Consider the following 20,543-nt stretch of genomic DNA (forward strand, 5'->3'; position numbering starts at 1 on the left):
CCACCCCACCTGTCCAAGGCTGGGTACACATTAGAATGACGTACAAAAGACGCAATGGTCTTTCCAATTGCCCTTCACCCCAGAACACACGATATATATATATATATATATATATATATATATATATATATATATAGCGTACACACTATGCAGTCTTACGAACGACGGCACAATAAATAATGTTGGAGCATTGTATCCAATTAATCTTTTCTCCTGTACACACTATGCAATCATTGTGTAGATTACTGGCAGGTCAGGTGATGTCTTCAGAGGAAAGATTAGACCAATATATCTTGTGGTCTTCTGGTAGAGTGTACACACTGCATGATGTGCACCACACTGTTCACAACATCTGCCCATCTGACATACAGCACATCAGATGTGAAGATGAGATGACCGACGCATGTGAATGTGCGATTCAGTGTACACACTACGCAATGTGGTCAATATTTCGTTTCAATTTGCCTCAAAATGAAATATTGTCCTATATATCACCTAACACGTACCCAGCCTAAAAGAAGCGCTACCAAGGGATGGTAGAGCTCCTTTAGTAGTATTCCTATAATAGCTAGGAAAGGATCCATATACACAGTACAGAATTTTAGGGCCTGATTTAGTACGGATCGCAACTGCGAATGCAATAGCGATTATGCACGCAGTCTCACTGCGAAGATATGCTATTCTTCTGCAATCGCTATGCCATCGCAGCACAACATAAGGACCCCCACTTTACCTTACACACATCCGTAATACTTAGCAAGACTGCGAAACCATCGGTAACCTCGAGTACAATCGCAGCCTCACACACACTTGCACAAAGCTCTGACCTTACTCAGAAATTGCTAACCTCGTCACACGCAGTGAGTACACAAGCTGCGTATGGCATCATAGTGGATAATTTAAGCACGCCCATGCAACAGCGTTCAAACATGCTGGCACGCCTGCGTTTCGCCGACCACCCCTCCATCACCACCCCCAAACGGTACTACCGGTCAATCACTCTGCGATGGGTCTACGTAGTGACTGCAGTTCCGATCTCAGTGGAGTGTTCGGGCACTGCTATGCATACACAAAACGCAGCAATCGGCCGATTGCGTGTGTAATCTCAGTTGCGATCCTTGCTGAATCAGGCCCTTAGTTTTGTAGGCAAAGTACTCAATGAACAACTGTGATTTGAATGGTATTTCATTATTTTACCTTTTTAAAAATAAAATGGTATTAAATTACATAGGCTGAGATTTCTTTCCAAAGCTAACTTTTATTATAAAATGGAACAAAAACCAAACTTCTAAACAGTATTCCAATTTTGCACGCAAGTTATTCTAATGATATTTTAAGGCTTAAAAAATTTATTGGACAGAGAGCTACATTTATCCATGTATTCTGCTAATCACTAAAAGTGTGGTGTTGCTTTGCAGTCACGTGGTGCCTTTCAGACATCCATACCCAAGGATGGCTGGTACACCTGGCTTAGGACACACGTGAGCAAGGGCTCCCTTGATTCTCAGCAAGTACTCCCCAGGTTCTCTGCTGCATCCCAAGCCTCAACTTCATTGGGTTTCAACCAAATAGTGTTAATTGCTTTTTGTGCTGCAAATCCAAATAAGTCAGCGAAACGCCATTGGAGGAGGAGAGGGGCATAGAGATCTAGGCAGAGCTAACCCACAGAATATGGCAGCAGCTGCAGGAGAGGTATTAAAATAAATGTGTTGTACTTTTAAATATTAACTAATTTATACACAAATACCAAAAAGAGAAAAATAATATCCATAACATAACACTGGAAAGACCACATAGTAAAAACATGTATAAAGCTTCAAACAACATGAGTAATTAAAATTATTTGAGGGAAAGAAACATGGGCCTGAGACGGATACAATTATGATATTTAGGCAGAACGAGCGAATGTTTGCTTATGCGCAAATGCCGCACTGCGTACACGCAGCAATGGTTTTGCAGCTACGTTCGTACAGAGGAACCATTCGCAAAGTGAGTGACATGTAGTCAGTGTCTGTTGGTGGAAATGGGGGGGGGGGGTTAGAAGAACACAGGAGTCTTCTGTTTAAATGGCGTTTCATTGGCGTGCATAAATTAGTCGTTGTGATCTCTTGTGCAGCATGAGAGGAATTAACCCGGGTCCAGCCGCCGGTGTAAAACCCGGCTCCAGCCGCCGGTGTAAAACCCGGCTCCGACCCATGCTCAGTGTCTTGGGTTGGAGCCGGGTTTTTGTTAGAAAAGTTGTACAGTATAGGAGTCAAGTTAAAATACATTTGGATTACATTATAATCACTTCAAAGTGCTCAGTTGTCCAGGCAAACATCCCTGCATAATATTTATAGTAGTATAGTATGTGTGGTGTCTAATTCTCAATTTTACACATTTTACTAGTGTTCTTGTTACTGCAGTACTATATTGTACTAGATTATTATTATTATAAAAAAAAAGTTAATTGTTGTATGAAGCCTAATTCTGAACACTGATTTCTTGGTGCACTGTTAATCAAATGTACAAAGGCAGTTTCCACAAGCATACATGTGTATGTGAATAACATTTAGGTGGGTACAGTTCGAGCTTAAGTGGGATGTCCTGAGTCGATCCTTGGTGGACAGAACCAGTCTGCTAACTACAAGCTGTAATTAAGACTCAGGTTGAGGATCCGCTATAGAGGGGAAGACAGATTGACCTTGCAGAGTACCAGTATCACCACCCCTTTCCAGAAGGGGGTGTAAAGGGGTGTTACATAAAGCAAGCTTTTCATGTAGTAACTAGAAACATGCAGTATTTGGAGTACAATCTTAAGGTGCGTGCACACGTTCAGACACAGCGACGATCAGATAACGATTGTTATCTGATTGTTCTGCATGTGTTGGATGATCGTTATCGAACATCCAACACATACATTAAGCTATAGCAACCCACAATTAACGATCGCGGGTCCCTATAGTAAAACATGCTAACATGGGTGAACTCGACCATGTATGCCGGTTTTCCCGGGCAACGGACGATGGTCGATTACGACCAATCGTGCCCGCGCATCGACCATCGTTTGCAGGGGCATCAAAGTGAACGATTAAACGATAAGATTCTTAGCGTTAAAATCCTTCACTTTATGTGAACGTGTGTACACAGCTTTAGTCTTCGGTCAGTACTGCCAATGCTGCTGTACTGTATGCATCTCTGGTGTAATAACCACCTACACAAATTACTCATTTTAAATTATTTTAGCACTAGTTTGCCCTGCAAGACCTTGTAACATCCAGTGTTTAATATGTACTCTTGAAGACTAGAAAACACGCCTCAAGGTCGCTATGGGATTGGGACGGAGCAGGGGGGGGGGGGGAAGAGCAGCACAGAGGTAATCGGAACGTACCAAAGCAGAAGTCAGAGCAGGAAGCGGGGTTGTACAGAGCGGGGGCAGACTGTGGTGACCCAGGTCCCTTTGCTAGTTAAGTATATTACACAATATACACTGCACAGAGGCTGTGCAAACACTAATGCTCTAATAGAATTGAGGACAGAGTACAAGGTTTTGTTTTCAACAATCATTTTTAAACTCAGTGTACAAGCTAAAGAATAGATCCAACAATTTCAAGAAATTAAAACAGAACTTTTAGTTTAAGAAAAAAAAAAAAAACCCCAACGATTAAGCAAATCATAGTCTTCTCAGGCTCCTGCGGCAGAATGTAGTCTACCCCTTTGGCGATTGCCAACTGCTCTAAAGGGCCACTAAAGTACAAGCAGCTCTCTAACTGTGTTCTCAAATATTTCAAGGAAATGTCAGGAACTTGTTTTAAATAAAGTAGTATAGCTGCAGAACATATGTATTATTCTCTACCCCTCTGTAAGTCTACCAATTACCAGAAGCAGAAATCACTGCCTACAATACAGACTGCACTCTGTAACCCAGAGCTGGAGTTAGTATGAGCGTAAGTCACTAAGGGGTCTATTTACTAAGCAGTGTTATGAGACAGAGTGAAAAGTGATAATGTGCCAGCCAATCAGCGCCTAACTGCCATCTCACAGGCTGTGTTGAAAAATGACAGTTGGGAGCTGATTGGCTGGCACCTTATCACTTTTCACTCTGTCTCATAACACTGCTTAGTAACTAGACCCCCAAATCCGCTCAATGTCTTTAACATGCAACAAAAGGAACAAAAAAAAAAAAAAAAGATAGGGGACGGGGTGGGGACAGCAGCTTTGGGTCAGAGACCAAAAAGCCCCATAAATATATTATTTTACATGATTGGATAGAATTCCCTTTAATTAAGCAGTTAGTCTAGTGCATGAGCGGCTGCACACCCTTCTATGTAATCACATCTGTCAGGTGGAAGTGTTATCCAATTAAGACTGACCACTTTATATATTATATGGCTCTGTTCTCTAACTGCAGTGCAATACAACATAACCATGCCATTCTCACAACAGATCGGTGTGTGTTTTGTCTATAGAATAAATGTGTCTCTGTGGCTTATGTTTGCATCAATATCATGTGTCGGGTTGTTGGTTTCCACAAAAACAGACTCTAGCGCAGCTTCCTGCTCTTCCAATGTGGTTACGGCTGTGGCCCCGCTCAGGGACGAGGTGCTGGGGAGTGGTTGCTGTTCCTGTCTCTTTTCCTCTGCTTTTTTGCCTTTTCTTTTGCCGAGGATTTTGATGTAGTTTGCTGGAACAAATCCCGTTGTTTGTCCATCCGAGCTTCCAAGCAGCCATCCTCTAACTTTAGGCTGTTGCTCTGCAAAAATTCCCAACAAATGAAATGACAATTACAGTAATGGAAGGATAGACCAAACGGTAAGGACTACATCCAGCAAGTGATAAACTTATGTATCCACATTTATTTTTGTTACAGACATAGGTATGAAGCCATGTGTCTACAGACCAAGGGAGTAGTAATGCCAGGTGTGGCAGATCTGGTGTGTAATCACTAAGCATGCCGAGAAAAGGGTGAACACATAGGCACCAATGCACATCTCTGACACTTATGCCAGCCTGGGCCTAGAGAGGTTTGACAAGGGAGTGAGACCGCATTCTAATATAGTACAAATACAGTAAGAAGAAGATAGAGAATCTGCGCTGTCTCTATATTGTATCAAATATAACCATTAGAAAATAATGATGCGATTAGAATGTGCAAACATAATTTGATTAAATTTAATATCACTAAAAACATCACATAGCATAGTATAAAAAATACATATAACACTCAAAAAAGCAATAAATGGTTGTAAGTAATATCACTATTAAAATAAAATATACAATGATACAATTGTTGCCAGTAATTGTGATCTGACACGACTGGAATCCAGCTAAATGAGAGATTATGTGCTTGAATATAGAAGTGAGGCGGGACGCCAATATTGGATACATTGTTGCCGTTTGCACCAGATTGACGCTTGCTCTATGGATATATCCAGGACCCCGTAGCTTCACCGGCAGCATCCGGCTTGGCTGTGTGCTACTCCCGGCATCACATACAAGAACCGGAGGACAGAATTATAAGGGGGACCCCCATGTCGGTTGGTTCTACAGCCCGTGAGTACTGTTGGCTTACACTGTGAAAACGCAGTGCAGCTTATCAAGCTTCACCTGTTGTGGCTGTTTTATGTTATTTCCCAGCCCAGCGGCTGCATCTGGTATATTTTATACAGAGACTACTGTTATTACTGCTCTGGGTCTGCACCCGGGAGTTATCATCGGGTCCTCTTGTACCTTCACGTTTTACATCTGACTATGTCTACAAGTATTATTCCAAAATATCCAGGATTAAACAATGTGTCTGTGATTACTGCACGAGTTTGAGACAAAAAACGTGTTTCACTAATCTTTGAAGGAACGGAGACATTGCTCTTAACTTTATGTGATTTTGTTTCAACCACTCCAAGGATTAGTGCCAGTTCTATTTTCCACCCGCTATTAAAAATAGCCGTTAAAAACTATATATATCATTCTTTGTGGAAACACTAATCTTCTTGGCCTTTAAGAGCGCTCAACAGCTTCTATATTCAAGCACATAATCTCTCATTTAGCTGGATTCCAGTCGTGTCAGATCACAATTACTGGCAACAATTGTATCATTGTATATTTTATTTTAATAGTGATATTATTACTTATAACACTCAAAAAAGCAATAAATGGTTGTATGTATCTTTTATACTATGTGACGTTTTTAGTGATATTAAATGTAATCAAATGTATGTTTGTACATTCTAATCGCACCATTATTTTCTAATGGTTATATTTGATACAATATAGAGACAACGCAGATTCTCTATCTTCTTCGGTTCTCTATTTTTTCAAACTAACACAGAGGGCCTGATTCAGATCCGCTCGCAAGCGGGTGGATGGTGGCCCAGTGCGCACACGCGGCGTGCCACTGCGCGTGCCCCGGAGCGAGCACAAAAAGCACTCGCATCCAAAAGGGGCAGATGTCGATGTTGATTGACAGCTGCCCCGTTTGGAAGGTGGGGAAGGGGGGTGGCTGAGCAAATGGAGGCGTTCCTGCAGGAACACCTCTGTTTGTGGGCGGCCCTACTGACATCACTAATGATGTCAGTAGGTGGACTTCCTGCTCTAATAGTGCAGGAAGTCCACTGGGGCTTGCGGCAACGAGACCCTACCGCAAGGGTCTCGTCGAAAGCCTGATGGTCGCGATGGTCAAGACCATCGCGACCATCCTCACGGCCGCTTGCATAAGCTTTGGGTGGTAAACCACAGCTATGCGAGCGGCAAAGAGGCCGCAACAAAAAAAAACAAAAAACACACGCCCTGATTCAGAGCGAGCGCTCGCTTTTTGCGAGCGGCTCTGAATCAGGCCCAGAGTTTGATATCTGCTGCAGTTCTATATTATATATTCATATGTGATTTCAACTAGTAGTGTTAGGCACCAGAATTGTTCTTGTTCTCCGAATACAGTAAGAGCATGTTTGTGTTATTGCGCACAGGTACAGAATGTTACATGTAGTGTTCCCACTAGGCTGTTCTGGCGTCACACACACTGCCTGATTTGTAACTGATGAGATACGCCATGCCCATGTTTTTGAATGCTTAATTGCGCCCTGCACATCTCCAAAGCATGACAGACTGGGAAGTCACCACAAAGAATAAAGAGATAGGCGGAGCAAATGGGCAAAATCCCAGTCACAACCCAGCCCCTAGGAGCTGCACACCACTCAATGCTATGGCTTACCGCTGCGGTTTGAGGTCTCGCTCCATGACCAGTCATGAGCTCGTGCTGGGCTCTCTCACCACCAAGTGCACCTTTAGCCAAGTGCCCACAGTACCACACAAGCTGGGCAGAAGAGGCCACAATGACTCACAACCACCCCTTGCTGCCCACGGTGCATATGATAGAGAGAGAAGCTACCCTGAGCCTGTCGAGCGAGGGACATTATGACTACAATGAGGAGTTAGACATCTTTGAAGTGGTCAGCCACTTTAAAGCATGGGTTACCGAAAGTACCTAAAGACAGCTACATAGCAGGTAGCCTAGTTTAGAGGTAAAACAGCCTGTTATGCTAAAAGGAGATGTCTATATCATGTACTGAACTCAGAGTTGCTTAATATGTGGCTGTGAATTGCAGGGGCCAACACAGGATTTTTATGGGGGGGGTGTATATGTATGCATATATTGTCACATACATTACAAAAAAAAACTTACCTTGCAGCAGATTTAATAAGGATCTAGCAGGCTGGCACCATATTCTTAAGCCCCGCCCCCTTGTGGCAATTTTGCCGCAATTCGAGGGTCAATCGGGAGGGGGCGGAGCCAAATGACTTTATTCTGATTACATTGTGTCATATTGGCTCCACCTCCTCCATATTGACCCGCAAATCGCGGTAAAGTTGCAGCGAGGGGGCGGGGCTTAAGAACACGTTGCCTGCACTCTAGTCTGTCGGGGGGCGGTGTTCAGGGTACTCAGAAACCCCCCCTGCGTGCAGTACTGAACTGGGGGCACTACTGTGTGGCATAGTGTGAATTGAGGGCACTACTGTGTGGCATGATGTAAATTTTGGACACTACTGTGTGGTATAATGCGAGTTTTGGACACTACTGTGTGGCATAATGTAAATTGGGGATACTACTGTTTGGTATAATGTACATTGGGGATACTACTGTGGCGCATAATGTGAATTGGGGACACTAATGTCTAGCATAATGTGAATTTTGGATATGTACGGCATAAAGTGAATTGGGGGCACTTATGTGTGGCCTAATGTGAATTATGGGCATTATATTACTGTACATATAATGTAACATTGATTATATTATTGTAGAATGATAACTGAATACATCAGCTTTATCAAAGCATCAAAATTTTTGCCCTTCAGAAGCAAAACGTGCTCTGCTCAGTGGTCAGCACCCTGCCCTACAAAATCCTACAGTGAACACTAAGGCTGCGTACACACCTATAGATATATCTGTCTGGTGGGAAGGAAAATCTGGTAAAGAATGGGAGCAAATAACAATAGAAATTTGCTCCCAAACACTGGAAAGCGGACCAGATTTTCCTTCCCACCAGACAGATTGGACAGATATATCATTAGGTGTGTATGCAGCCTAACAGACGTATACCCTGTACCAGCTGTATTATTTTATAGGTAAGTCAGGGAAGCTACAAATAGATGAGAGTCACCTGCACTTGCAATCTGCTTTTTGTGAATGCACCAATGACTACAATTGGAGCGGACTTCTTTGTTTGGGCATATATTATGTTTAAAGGTGCATATTTAAGCACATTTTTGTAAAACTCTATCCCCTAGGATTGTAAGCTCCTACGAGCAGGGTCCTCCTCCCCAATGTCTCACAGCCTTCTTCTCTAGCACTTCTACGACAGCCTTCACCTTCCCAGCTGTATTGTGTATGGAGAATTGTGTTGCTAATTGTTACTTGTGTTCTGTTTATACTTTGGTTGCTGTACTGTAATGTAATGTTCTGTGTACCCTGTACTGTATGTACGGCGCTGCGGACCACTTGTGGCGCCCTATAAATAAAATGTAATAATAATTAAACTGAGATGGAAAGTTATTTTTCCTGTATTAGAGGATCATTATTTTTTAATTTTTATTTCATTGATGCCTAATAGTGAAAGTGCTTTGTGCAAACAAAATAAATGGATTTAAACATAGACGTAAGTGTATGCGATGTAAATCAGGCACATGGGCTATTGGTGCCATCCTGCAAGAGGTTTTGTATATGGTCACAATTGGGGCTTTTCAGTGAGTCCAACACAACTGCAGCCAACTCTGCATCACCACTGTCTATCAGTTACAGGTGTATTAGCCTGCAGCAGGTTCTCCCATTCTAACTCGCAGCCTCTCCCTAGCGGAAGGATGCACCACATACATCCCACGACAATACAAATAAATCTATAGAAGTGTAATGCCGCATATCAACTACACGACTAATGAACGATTACGACATCGTTGTCGTTCTTTATACTGCGCAGTGGATATTGTGCCCGATACGTCGTTCAGTGCCGGCACCCTCCCTCATCCCCGAACCCGCACAACCTGACTATATCATCACGTTGGACAATAGGTTCAGGCGACGACAAATGCCGACAACAACCAGCGGGGAAGCGCATTGCTGGTCGTTGCCGGCATATCCACTGCACGATATTGTGAACGATGACCGATAACGTTATCGTTCAATTGTTAATTTATATTGTGTAGTGGATATGTGCCATAAAAGTACATGACTAAAGAGGAACATATAAAGAAAAACAATACATTAAGTAAACAATACAAGACAGCATGTCTAAGCCAGTAAATTAAATGTATATGAATGTGGTAATCCCTTAAATTAGACCAATCAGCTATGAAGCTTAGTAAGAGTTCCATACCCAACTTCACAGCATGTCTGCAGGCTGTAGCAGAGTCTGTCTATAGCACCCAGGCAGAAGAAAGGAGGAAAGAAAAAAAAGAATGGAAAAGACATTACCTTTGGGAGCCAGGTTGAGTAAATCACCAGCATGGAAGGAAATCTCCTCTTCTGAAGTAGCAGTGAAGTCATATTCTGCCCTTCCCACAACATGGTCATCTTCCCCACTGGCCCAGTTTATATTTTCTAAATAAAGAATGACACTATTTAAGCCAGTGTGAGTGGCGCACAATCACCACACTACCATTACTACTAGAACATCCTGGAGTGCGGACAATAAACATACAAATACTCAGAACTTAAGTTCTGAACGAACAGTCCTCACAATGCAGGCGACCAACTCACTAGGGACCAGGAACATTGATACAAAATATTCATGAAGCACTGATCCCTAATGAATTACCAAGCCCTAGTCTCATTAAAAATTGGTTCAGCCCACAAAATAGCTGCATTTTCAAAATGACAGGAATAAAGTTGGTAAGTAGCATCAATATAACTATAAGGGGTATATTTACTAAAAAGTGTGGATTTAGAGGGTGGGGGTGTTGCCCATAGCAACCAGAGTCTACTTATTTATCTTACACCTTGCAGAAGATAACTAGAATCTGTTTTGTTGCTATGGGCAACACCTCCACTTCAGTAAATATACCCCTAAGATAATTATTTGCTAATCAGAAAGATGCCAAGCAGGTGCTTAGGACAAATCATATCCGATCCTGTGGAATACAACTTACCGTCATCATTTTCAGCATTACCGGAAGACAGGAGTTTCCAAATTAGGTAGGGGCCACCAAGAATGACAGCAAAGAATAAGAAAATCGGCCATGACTTAGAAGAGTTGGTGACGTCATTCTCTGCACCAAGTTGAGCCACAGCTCCAGAGCTTTCAGTCCATAAATCCTCATTTTCTGAACCCTTCCGCAGACCCATAAGTCTCTGCAAACGCCGGAAAAGGAACCGGATTGTTCTGACAAGTGCAAAAGCTGAAAAGACCTTTGTAAAGTGGATCTTCATCCTGGAGAAGTGGTTTGCCACATCTAGAACAGCCCGGAAGCTGTTATACACAGCAGAGAAGGTTGCATCCATCATCATGCTGACTGAGGAAAAAGCGTGAACAATACTTTCGATGGACTGGAACGCTCCACGGCTACTTTCTTCAGCTTGGCGCACAAACCTGCTGGGAGGAACATCATCTGTCTGAAATCTGTTGTAGCCCATTCCACTACCGTACCCATAGCTGTATGGACTGTGGCCACCATAAAATGAACTGCCATAATTGCCGTAAGAGCCAAATCCTGTGGAAAAGGAATTGTATGCAGGTCGGTAGGTGCTGAGTGAACTTGCTCTCGTCTGTTCAGATGGTCTAGGTAGGACAGGTGGTGGCACCCTGCTAAGAGATGGGTGTCCTGGTCTGGTGAGGGTACTAGTTCTCAAGTCAGCTGACCTGTGAAAAAATAATAAACATTATAGAAATGATAATAATCAAAACAACTCTAATTATAAGGATATAGTGTTCCCTCTAGTCTGTTTTAGCAGGGTGTTGTGCTCTGCTTAGTTTGTAGTAGAAACATTGCACCATGCTGATTGAATAATGCATCAGCTCCTCATCCCTTTGCAGAACTCCTGATTTGACGAGGAGGGATTGTAAGAGGTCTATGCCGCCCGGCTCCATTACCACCACCCTGCCCAGCACATTCTGTAACTCCAGCCTCTGACTCGCTGAGCGACTGATGGCTGGAAACCAGGTCCTGGCTGCACAGCCTGAGTTGTGTGGATTTTGAGACTCCCCAAGCCATCTGATATCGTAGATTGGTGGATCTAGGATGAAGGTATGTGTGCAAACGCATCTTGGGTTTGTTGCACAAGATGATAATATGAGATATGGTAAGAACTTACCCTTGTTATCTCTATTTCTACGAAGTCCATAGGGTTCCACAGGATACCTTGGGGTATAGGTGTGACGTCAGTCGCAGGGCACCAAAGAGTTAAGCTTTCAGCCTCCCAGGATGCACTAGGTCCCCCTCCTATACCCCGCCCCCGGGCCAAGGCACCTCAGTTAGTTACCAAGCCATAGGCCGGAGGAGGAGAAGGAAGAGAGAGAACAAAGATCTGGACACATACAAGAATCACATTCTCACCAGAGGGAGACGGAAAACCGGTGACCAGAGCAAAGCCCATCTGCAGCACAGGTGCGACAGGGCGGGAGTCCTGTGGAACCCTATGGACTTCGTAGAAATAGAGATAACAAGGGTAAGTTCTTACCATATCTCATATTTTCTACTTCAGGGTCCATAGGGTATCCACAGGATACCTTGGGGATGTCCCAAAGCAGTATCCTTTAAGGGTGGGGATGCTCCTGTGCAGAAAGGAGAATCCGCCGCCCGAAGGAAGCATCCTGAGAGGCGAAGGTGTCAAACCTGTAATACCTCACGAAGGTATGGACAGAAGACCACGTAGCAGCCTTGCAGATCTGAACTGCCGAGGCACCACGTCGAGCTGCCCACGAAGGACCCACAGACCTAGTGGAATGAGCCTTCAGAGAAGGAGGGACCGGTAGGCCTTCATGAAGATAAGCTTCAGAAATAGCCATACGGATCCAGGCTGCCAAAGTTTGCTTTGAAGCAGGCCAACCCTTTTTACGGAAGCCAAAGAGGACAAACAAAGCGTCCGACTTCCTAAACGAAGAAGTGCGGTCAACATAAGTCCTTAAGGCCCGCACAACATCCAAAGAGGCCTCACCCACGGAAAGACCCGGTGAGTTAAAGGCCGGAACAACTATTTCCTCGTTAATATGAAACTGGGAAACAACTTTGGGAAGAAACTCGGGCCGAGTGCGGAGCACTGCCCTGTTCCCATAAAAAACCAAGAAAGGGGGTCTACAAGAAAGAGCCCCTAACTCAGAAACACGTCTGGCCGAAGCAATGGCCAGAAGGAAAACAGTCTTAGCTGTTAGCCATTTAAGATCCACTGAGCCCAGTGGTTCAAACGGCGGTCCTTGGAGAGCCCTCAGGACCACAGCCAAATCCCAAGGCGCCACAGGTGGAACAAAGGGCGGCTGAATGCGGAGAACACCCTGCATAAAGGTGCGCACATCCGGGATTGTAGCAATCCTACGGTGAAACCAGACAGATAGGGCCGAAACCTGTACCTTCAAAGAAGCAAGGCGAAGCCCATGATCTAGTCCCGCTTGCAGGAAGGCGAGAATCCGAGACAGACGAAACTCCCGCGGTGCATAACCTCTCGGTCGACACCACTGGAAGAACGTATGCCACACGCGATGGTATATCCTCGCGGAAGACGGTTTCCGAGCTCGCAACATGGTACGCACCACAGAGCTGGAAAACCCCCGGGACCTCAGCATGGCCGTCTCAACAGCCACGCCGTCAAAGACAGCCGAGTCAGGTCCGGGTGAAGGCAAGGACCCTGAGACAGAAGGTCCGGTCGTAGCGGCAACCGCAGAGGAATGTCCACGGACAGACCCTGAAGGTCTGAGAACCAGTGCCGTCTGGGCCACGCGGGAGCTATCAACAGGAGCGTCCCTCCTTCCTGTTTGAATTTCCGGATTACCCGTGGAAGAAGGGAGACCGGAGGGAACAGGTATGCGAACCGGAACGTCCACCGGACGGACAGAGCATCCACCAGAGACGCCCCTTCGTCTCTTGTGCGAGACCCGTACACCGGCAACTTGTTGTGCCGGGACGCCATGAGGTCGATTTCTGGAAGACCCCACCTGTCCACCAGTAGTTGAAAAACGTCCGGGTGCAGGGACCATTCCCCCGGATGAACGTCCTGGCGACTTAGAAAGTCCGCCTCCCAATTGAGCACTCCCGGGATGAAGACCGCTGATATGGCCGGAAGATTGCGCTCCGCCCAAACCAGGATCCGAGAGACCTCTACGAGAGCCGCCCGACTGCGAGTTCCTCCTTGCCTGTTTATGTAGGCCACGGTGGTAGCGTTGTCCGACTGGACCTGCACCGGGCGGTGCCTGCTGGAGAGCATTGAAGACCGCACGGAGTTCCAAGATATTTATTGGAAGCTCCGCTTCTGTCGGCGTCCACCTGCCCTGGAACAAGTGTGGACCCGAAACTGCTCCCCAGCCCCGAAGACTGGCGTCCGTTGTCAACAGGACCCAATTTGGAACCCAGAACGGACGTCCCTTGTTGAGGTGGGTCGTCTGTAACCACCACGTAAGGGACAGGCGAACCTCCTGGGTGAGCACAATCGTCTGGGACTTCAGAGACTGAGTCAGCCCGTTCCACTTGGACAGGATCAGGTGCTGCAGAGGTCTGGAGTGAAACTGGGCGTATTCCACCATGTCGAACACCGACACCATGGAGCCCAGTAACCTCATCGCCGAGTGTAAGGACACCCGGCGGCTGTGCAGACAACTGCGCACCCTTGACTGTAAAGCAGAGATCTTGTCCTCCGTCACGAAGATCCTTTGCTATCCCGAGTCCAATAAGGCTCCAAGATGCAGAATCCTCCGAGACGGGATTAGAGTGGACTTCTGCCAGTTGATTAGCCAGCCGTGCCGTTGCAGCAGTGCAATGGTCAGGTCCAAGTGGCGTAACAGGAGCTCTGGAGATCCTGCCACCAATAACAGGTCGTCCAAATACGGCAACATGCGGACTCCCTGCAGCCGCAGAGAAGCCGCCATGACCGCCATCACCTTGGTGAAAACACGTGGTGCTGTTGCCAGGCCAAAAGGTAACGCCCGAAACTGGAAGTGGTCGCTGCTGATTGCAAACCTGAGGAACTGTTGATGGCGCCAAAGAATAGGGACATGCAGGTAAGCGTCCTGTATGTCCAATGACACCAAGTAGTCCCCAGGTTCCAGCGCCAGAATGATGGACCGTAGGGTCTCCATCCGAAACTTCGGGACCCGCAAAGACTTGTTGAGTGCTTTGAGGTTGAGAATCGGACGATATGACCCATTGGGTTTCTGTACCAAAAATAGATTTGAATAGAAACCCTGGCCCCTCTGGGAGAATGGAACCGCCACTATAACTCCAGCCTGGAGCATAGTGTGCAATACCTTCCGCAGCTCCGTAGCCTTGTTCCGGTCTGATGGGAGACCCGTGGTGAAGAAGCGAGCCGGGGGTCTGTGCCGGAAGGAGAGGGCGTATCCGTGGGAAACCACCTCCAGAACCCAAGTGTCTGTCGTAGTGGTCGACCAACACTGGGCGAACTGTAGCAGGCGGCCTCCCACCCTGGGATCCCCCAAAGGGAGGCCCGGACCGTCAGGCCGCAGGCTTGTCATCTGGCTTGGGGGCCGGACGTCTGGTACTCCATGCCTGCTTCCGGGGCTTGACCGATTTCTTAGGGCCAGCCTGTCGAGGAAACGACTGTGGTTTGGGCCTGCCCTGGGCCCTAGATGACCGAAAGGACGATGGTCCCGAACCAGAAGGAGCAGCGGCCGACGGGAGACAGGCAGATTTGGCTGCCGCCAGCGTGGCCACAATCTTATCCAGATCCGGACCGAAGAGAACTTCTCCGGTAAACGGCAACGCTTCCAGACCTTTCTTGGAATCTGCGTCCGCCTTCCAGGATCGCAGCCACAAGGTGCGACGAGCAGCTACCGCTGCTGAAGAAATTCTAGACACCAGAGTACTAATGTCTAGAGCCGCCTCGTTGATGTAGGTGGCCGAATCACGGAGATTGCCAATCAACTCCGCCTGTTCGGCCGGACAGTCGGATTCAAAAGAAGCCTCTAATGAATCCGCCCAGCGCTCCATCGCTCTGGCAACCCAGCAAATGGCCATAGCCGGCCGTGCTGCCCCCCCTGCAAGGGAATAAGCGGACTTCAGGCAGATTTCTACCTTGCGGTCCGTAGCATCCTTAAGGGAGGACATGGATGGCATCGGCAATGTGGCACTACGGACAAGACGGGTCACGTGAGAATCCACCTGTGGAGGGGATTCCCACTTCGCAAAATAATTATCCGCGAACGGATAAGCCACCGCCAGGCGTCTCTGCGGCTGGTATCTTTTGCCAGGTTGTTTCCACGCCTCCTCTAAATGGTCCACCAACTGACCCGAAAGAGGAAAGACTGTGGCATCGCCCTTCACATCTTTGAAAAAGGCATACTTAGATTTAGCCGCTGGGGGAACTTCGTCCTCAATCACCCAGGCTGTGCGGACCGCCCGAATAAGTCCAGGAATATATACTTTGGACTTAGCATCAGCGTCCTTAGTATGGAGAGGTTCCTGATCGTAAGGATCTAGAATCTCCCCATCATCAGACGTCCCTTCGTCATCCTCATAAGGAGCGGACAGAGACGCCACCGGCCTTTTATGAGACCGCATCACAGACTCCCCTTGCAACACATCCGACAAGTGCTGTACAGAACTCGTCAGGGAGTTAACCCACGCTGGCTCCTGAGAACCCGGGAGCGGGGAAATAGGGAGACTGTGGGGTACCACCAATTGTCGTGGGAACCCCTGCATGGGTGACGACACCACAGACTGCTGGGACAAACCCATCGGAGTAAACGCGGGCTGCGGAGCTAACTGGCCCACTAAAGCTGTTAACGCCTGAGCGAAACAAGCCCAGGGCGGCTCCTGTACCGGTGCTGTAACCGTAATAGGCCGCGCCATGGACAAACACTGCCGGCAAAGGCCCTCCGCGCTACCCTCCCCCTCCGCTAACGGTACTTTGCACGTGGTACACTGTAGCCGGAGGGGAAAATCACTTTCAGACATGATGGCACCACGTATGTGACCTCTCTCACCAATTAAGTATTAAATAGGCGAGAGACCACCCTGCAGCACCGCACCGCAAGGGCTTTAGCAGAAAGAACAGGGACAGTAATAAAGCTGACAGTTTAGAGAAGAAAAGATTACAGGCAGCAGCGCTAGCACAGTCACATACAATGCAGAAAAATAACAATTCCTGCACTAACAGCGCTGATCACTCAACTACACAGACACAGGGCCTGGTAGGACACAGCGCTGCATACACAGACCTGACCACAGCGGAGGAGAGGTATGCGGGGGGACCCAGACCACGATGCTTCCGTCCAGCGCTTCCAGCAGCGTTCACCATGCGTTCTGGAGAAGATGGCCGCCGAGGAGCAGAGAGGAGGCTGGCCTGGGGGAGGAGCGCTGCCACAGGACCAGTCGGCAGCATGCAGAGAGGGCTGTGTGCAGCGGGGGAGGCGCCGGCTGTGAGACAGGGAAGGCGCGCTCCCCTGGCATGCATTTAACCCCTGGGACGCCGCAGCGCTACCGCTCTGCTGCGGTCCGCTGTCCCAGGGGGTAGTGGAAGCGCAGGTTGGTCGCCTGGCTCCACGCTGCAGCCAGTCCCCAGGGAGCCCCCTGCCTGGGGACTTAGGCCCATGTGATCAGCGGGGACCCACCGCGGGACCCCGCTGCTTACCTCTGTCCCCCTTGAATCCGGCCATGGTCCGGAGCATCTGGGGTCACCGCTAGCTGTGACCCCAGACGCCCACCAGCATCCCCGGATCAGTACCGGCGTTCTGGTACCGGCGGGGTGTAGGGAAGACAGCATGGACGTCAGGACTGACTGTCCATGCTGTTCATCCAGTTGTGCAGCCACAGCTGCATGAAGAATAAGCTTCAGGGGCTCTTCTAGCCCCCACTCCAACAGGTGCACCCGACTCCGGCCGGGCACCAAACTAAACTGAGGTGCCTTGGCCCGGGGGCGGGGTATAGGAGGGGGACCTAGTGCATCCTGGGAGGCTGAAAGCTTAACTCTTTGGTGCCCTGCGACTGACGTCACACCTATACCCCAAGGTATCCTGTGGATACCCTATGGACCCTGAAGTAGAAAGAGTCAGTTTACACAGTGCCTGGAGGTATACATACTGTTATGTCCTGTGACTGGAGAAATGCAATGGGGCACTTCTATAAGGCATTGGGCCATAATCAATTTGGCTGCGAAAAGTCAGAATCGCATTTTCTCATGTTCGCAAAGTCGGAACGCCATTTTCGCATGTTTGAATTATCCCCATATTCAATTTCATAGACTTTTCGCCGGTGCAGAATTGGGATTTAGGGGTGCAGGCATAAAATAGAATAGCCGGCACCCCTGAGAATAGCCCCTAAAAATGAACTGTGACAAAAAAAAAAAGTTTTAAAAAAAATGAAGACAACCCAAAATATTAATTTCATTTTGGGGTTAAAAAAAAAAATTATAGATGAGGAACACGTTTTTAAATTACGAAATTAATTCAGGGGGGTTCCCAAGTATGCGGCAAGTGTTTTAAAGAATGCGGGTGGTAGCGGCAGGTGCATTTTTGAAGAATTTTCAAAATGCACTTTAGGTACTTAAAAAATATGCTTACCCCCATTTTCATGTACCCCAAATTTGATAGGAATAGTTATTTTTCTCCCCCCAAAAAAATCTAAGTGCCACTTCTTCATAGCCGCAAATATGCACGTGCCGCGGCTATTACAAACCCCGACTCCCTTCAGCAGGCAAAAATGGGGGTACCCATAGTGATCCCCCATGTCTGGACATCTTTAGATGGGGCCCAGGCACATTTCCAAAAAATTCTACGTTTTTTTTTTTGCAGATCCAAGTTTCACCGAGACTCGTTTTCGCTCCTTTTAAATTGAATACAGGAATAAGCGGGCGCGCGGCCGATACTTTATCCCCACTCTAACCTCCGATGTGGAGAGAAAAGTCCAGCACTGACTTTTCGCTCCCATATTGAATATGGCCCATAATAATAATCTTGGGCACTGAAGTGAGATGCATAATAATCAAATGTAACTAGTATTTCAAATATTATATTAAAATTAGTATATTACCGGTTAGCGATGGGACACAACCCGCCTAAAATTTTGCCCTTCAAAAATAAATTGTGCTCTCCTCAGCGAACAGCACCCTGTCCAAAACAATCCTCGAGTGAACACTAAGAATGTTTTAAAAGCACTTAAATTTTAGGACTAGAATATAGGGAGTTACTCAAGCCTTAAAAAAAAAAAAAAAACATTATCTAGTGTATATATTATACTACAAACTCATAGTCTAGCTCAGTGGTTTGGGTACGTGATCCCGGCGGTCAGGATACCGTCCCAAGTACGTTACTAAGCCTAACACTTCCCCTACCCCACCTTTCCCACAGCCTAAATTCAACAACGTAACCCCCCCCCCCCTGCAGCCTAACCCTAATACTTACCATAGGGAAGTCGGTGGTCGGGATTCCTGTGCCAGTATTCTGAGCGTCGACATCCTTACTGCCAGGATGGTGATTACATCCTATCTCAGTGGCAGGCAACCTGTGGCACATGAGCTGTTGTGGAACTACACATCCCACCATGCCCTAACATCAAATTTGTGGCAGGGCATACTGGTATGTGTAGCTCCGCAGCAGCTGAAGTGCCACAGATGGCTACCCCAGGTCTATAATTTCCATAGTACTTCCCCATGTTAAAGCGATGAAATAAAAAGTCTCATCTGAATTGGTGGCAGGCCTGTACTGAGCACAGGACAAACATTTCAAAACACTAGGTGCAACTGGATAATGAAAAAATGTACCAGGACGAGTCTGCTTATGACATACACATGGTGTATTCAAAACCCTGGAGCTAAATTACATGAAAACAAGATGCCGTGGTTTTAGGATTCACTGCCATTATTATCATCTCTATTGCAGAATACTCCAAGCAACATGGATTTCATGTTTAATAATTCTCACTAGATTTACAGGTCATATATAGGTTCTGCAAGTTTGTGTTTATAACCTATTAAAGTAAAATATGGAGGTGATTGAGGTCATCTGTGACACCAGAAAGCCCTGGATATACATACACAACCTAATGCAAGCAATCCAATGTAACCTATCATAGGAAGCCCAGCTAAGACACACTTACAATTTACATTTCCAACTCTAAAGCTGAAAGCAGATGAGCACAGATAGATATAGTGCTATTTATCATTGTCTATATATAACTAGTGCATGTATATATAACTAGGCTTGGAAGAAGTGTGCCTGCTGCTGGGGCTGATAGTAACACAGGTACAGGAACTCGCAGTGGCCCTTTGGACCCTGCTCTGGCCTGTGCAGAGAGCGATCATCGCAGGGTTCATTCCGAGCTGAGGATCCCGCTCAGTACAGGACAGTGTGAGACAGGGGCTGCTGCTGGCACCTGGGACCCCCGGCGCCGCTATACAGTAACGCACTGCTGGGGTTACAGCTCCTGTTCTGTGCGCCTCCGCTGTCTCTGCGCTGTGCCGGGATCCCGTACCTCTCCCTCCCGCCCCCCTGCCTAGCTGTGCACACTCACTGATAGGAGGTGGTGGGTAGGCCACCAAGGACCCGCCGGGTCTCCCACGGTTTAGGAGGTGGCTGCGCCGCCATCCCGTTCCACTGCAGTCACAGTGCCATACACAGGGTAGAGCAATCTATCGCCGACAGGCTGCGGGAGTGGTTGCCATCCACAGCCCTGACCAATCTATTGCCAACGCAGAACTGAAGTGCCACACACAGGCCTGATAAATCTTTTGCCGACGCCAACGTGGAACTGAAGTACCAACCACAGGCACGATCAATCTACCACAGAGACTCCACGGCAACCAATCCAGTTCCCAGGCTATGGCCTGTATTCAATTTGAGGCGAAAAGCCGGAATCCGCGGAAAAGTTTCGCAGATGACGTCTTTTCACCATGCGGAAAAGTATCGCCGTATTCAATTTGA

At 47.1% G+C, this 20,543-nt stretch overlaps 1 protein-coding gene across 1 annotated transcript; it reads right to left on the bottom strand.

The window, feature by feature from the left end:
- Positions 1–4,087: 4,087 nt before the first annotated feature.
- Positions 4,088–20,308, bottom strand: PEX13 (peroxisomal biogenesis factor 13). The gene is made up of 4 exons (XM_088477556.1): positions 20,134–20,308; positions 10,615–11,324; positions 9,941–10,066; positions 4,088–4,732 (listed from the first exon to the last, which is right to left on the bottom strand). The coding sequence occupies exons 1-4, from the start codon at positions 20,205–20,207 to the stop codon at positions 4,443–4,445; spliced, it is 1,200 nt and encodes a 399-aa protein (XP_088333682.1). The 5' UTR covers positions 20,208–20,308; the 3' UTR covers positions 4,088–4,442.
- Between the last annotated feature and the right edge of the window lie 235 nt (positions 20,309–20,543).

Source organism: Taudactylus pleione, unplaced genomic scaffold (genome assembly GCF_031769625.1).
Source record: "Taudactylus pleione unplaced genomic scaffold, aTauple2 ptg000201l, whole genome shotgun sequence".
Classification (NCBI taxonomy): Eukaryota; Metazoa; Chordata; class Amphibia; order Anura; family Myobatrachidae; genus Taudactylus; species Taudactylus pleione.

What these genes read in the sequence shown, in the direction of transcription:
- PEX13 (XM_088477556.1), bottom strand. Translation starts at nt 20,207, where the DNA reads ATGGCGGCGCAGCCACCTCCTAAACCGTGGGAGACCCGGCGGGTCCTT. An exon ending in CTACCCACCACCTCCTATCA is followed by an intron (nt 11,325 to 20,133) that starts GTGAGTGTGCAC and finishes ATTTTTTCACAG; the next exon opens with GTCAGCTGACTTGAGAACTA. An exon ending in ACTCAACCTGGCTCCCAAAG is followed by an intron (nt 4,733 to 9,940) that starts GTAATGTCTTTT and finishes GAATTTTTGCAG; the next exon opens with AGCAACAGCCTAAAGTTAGA.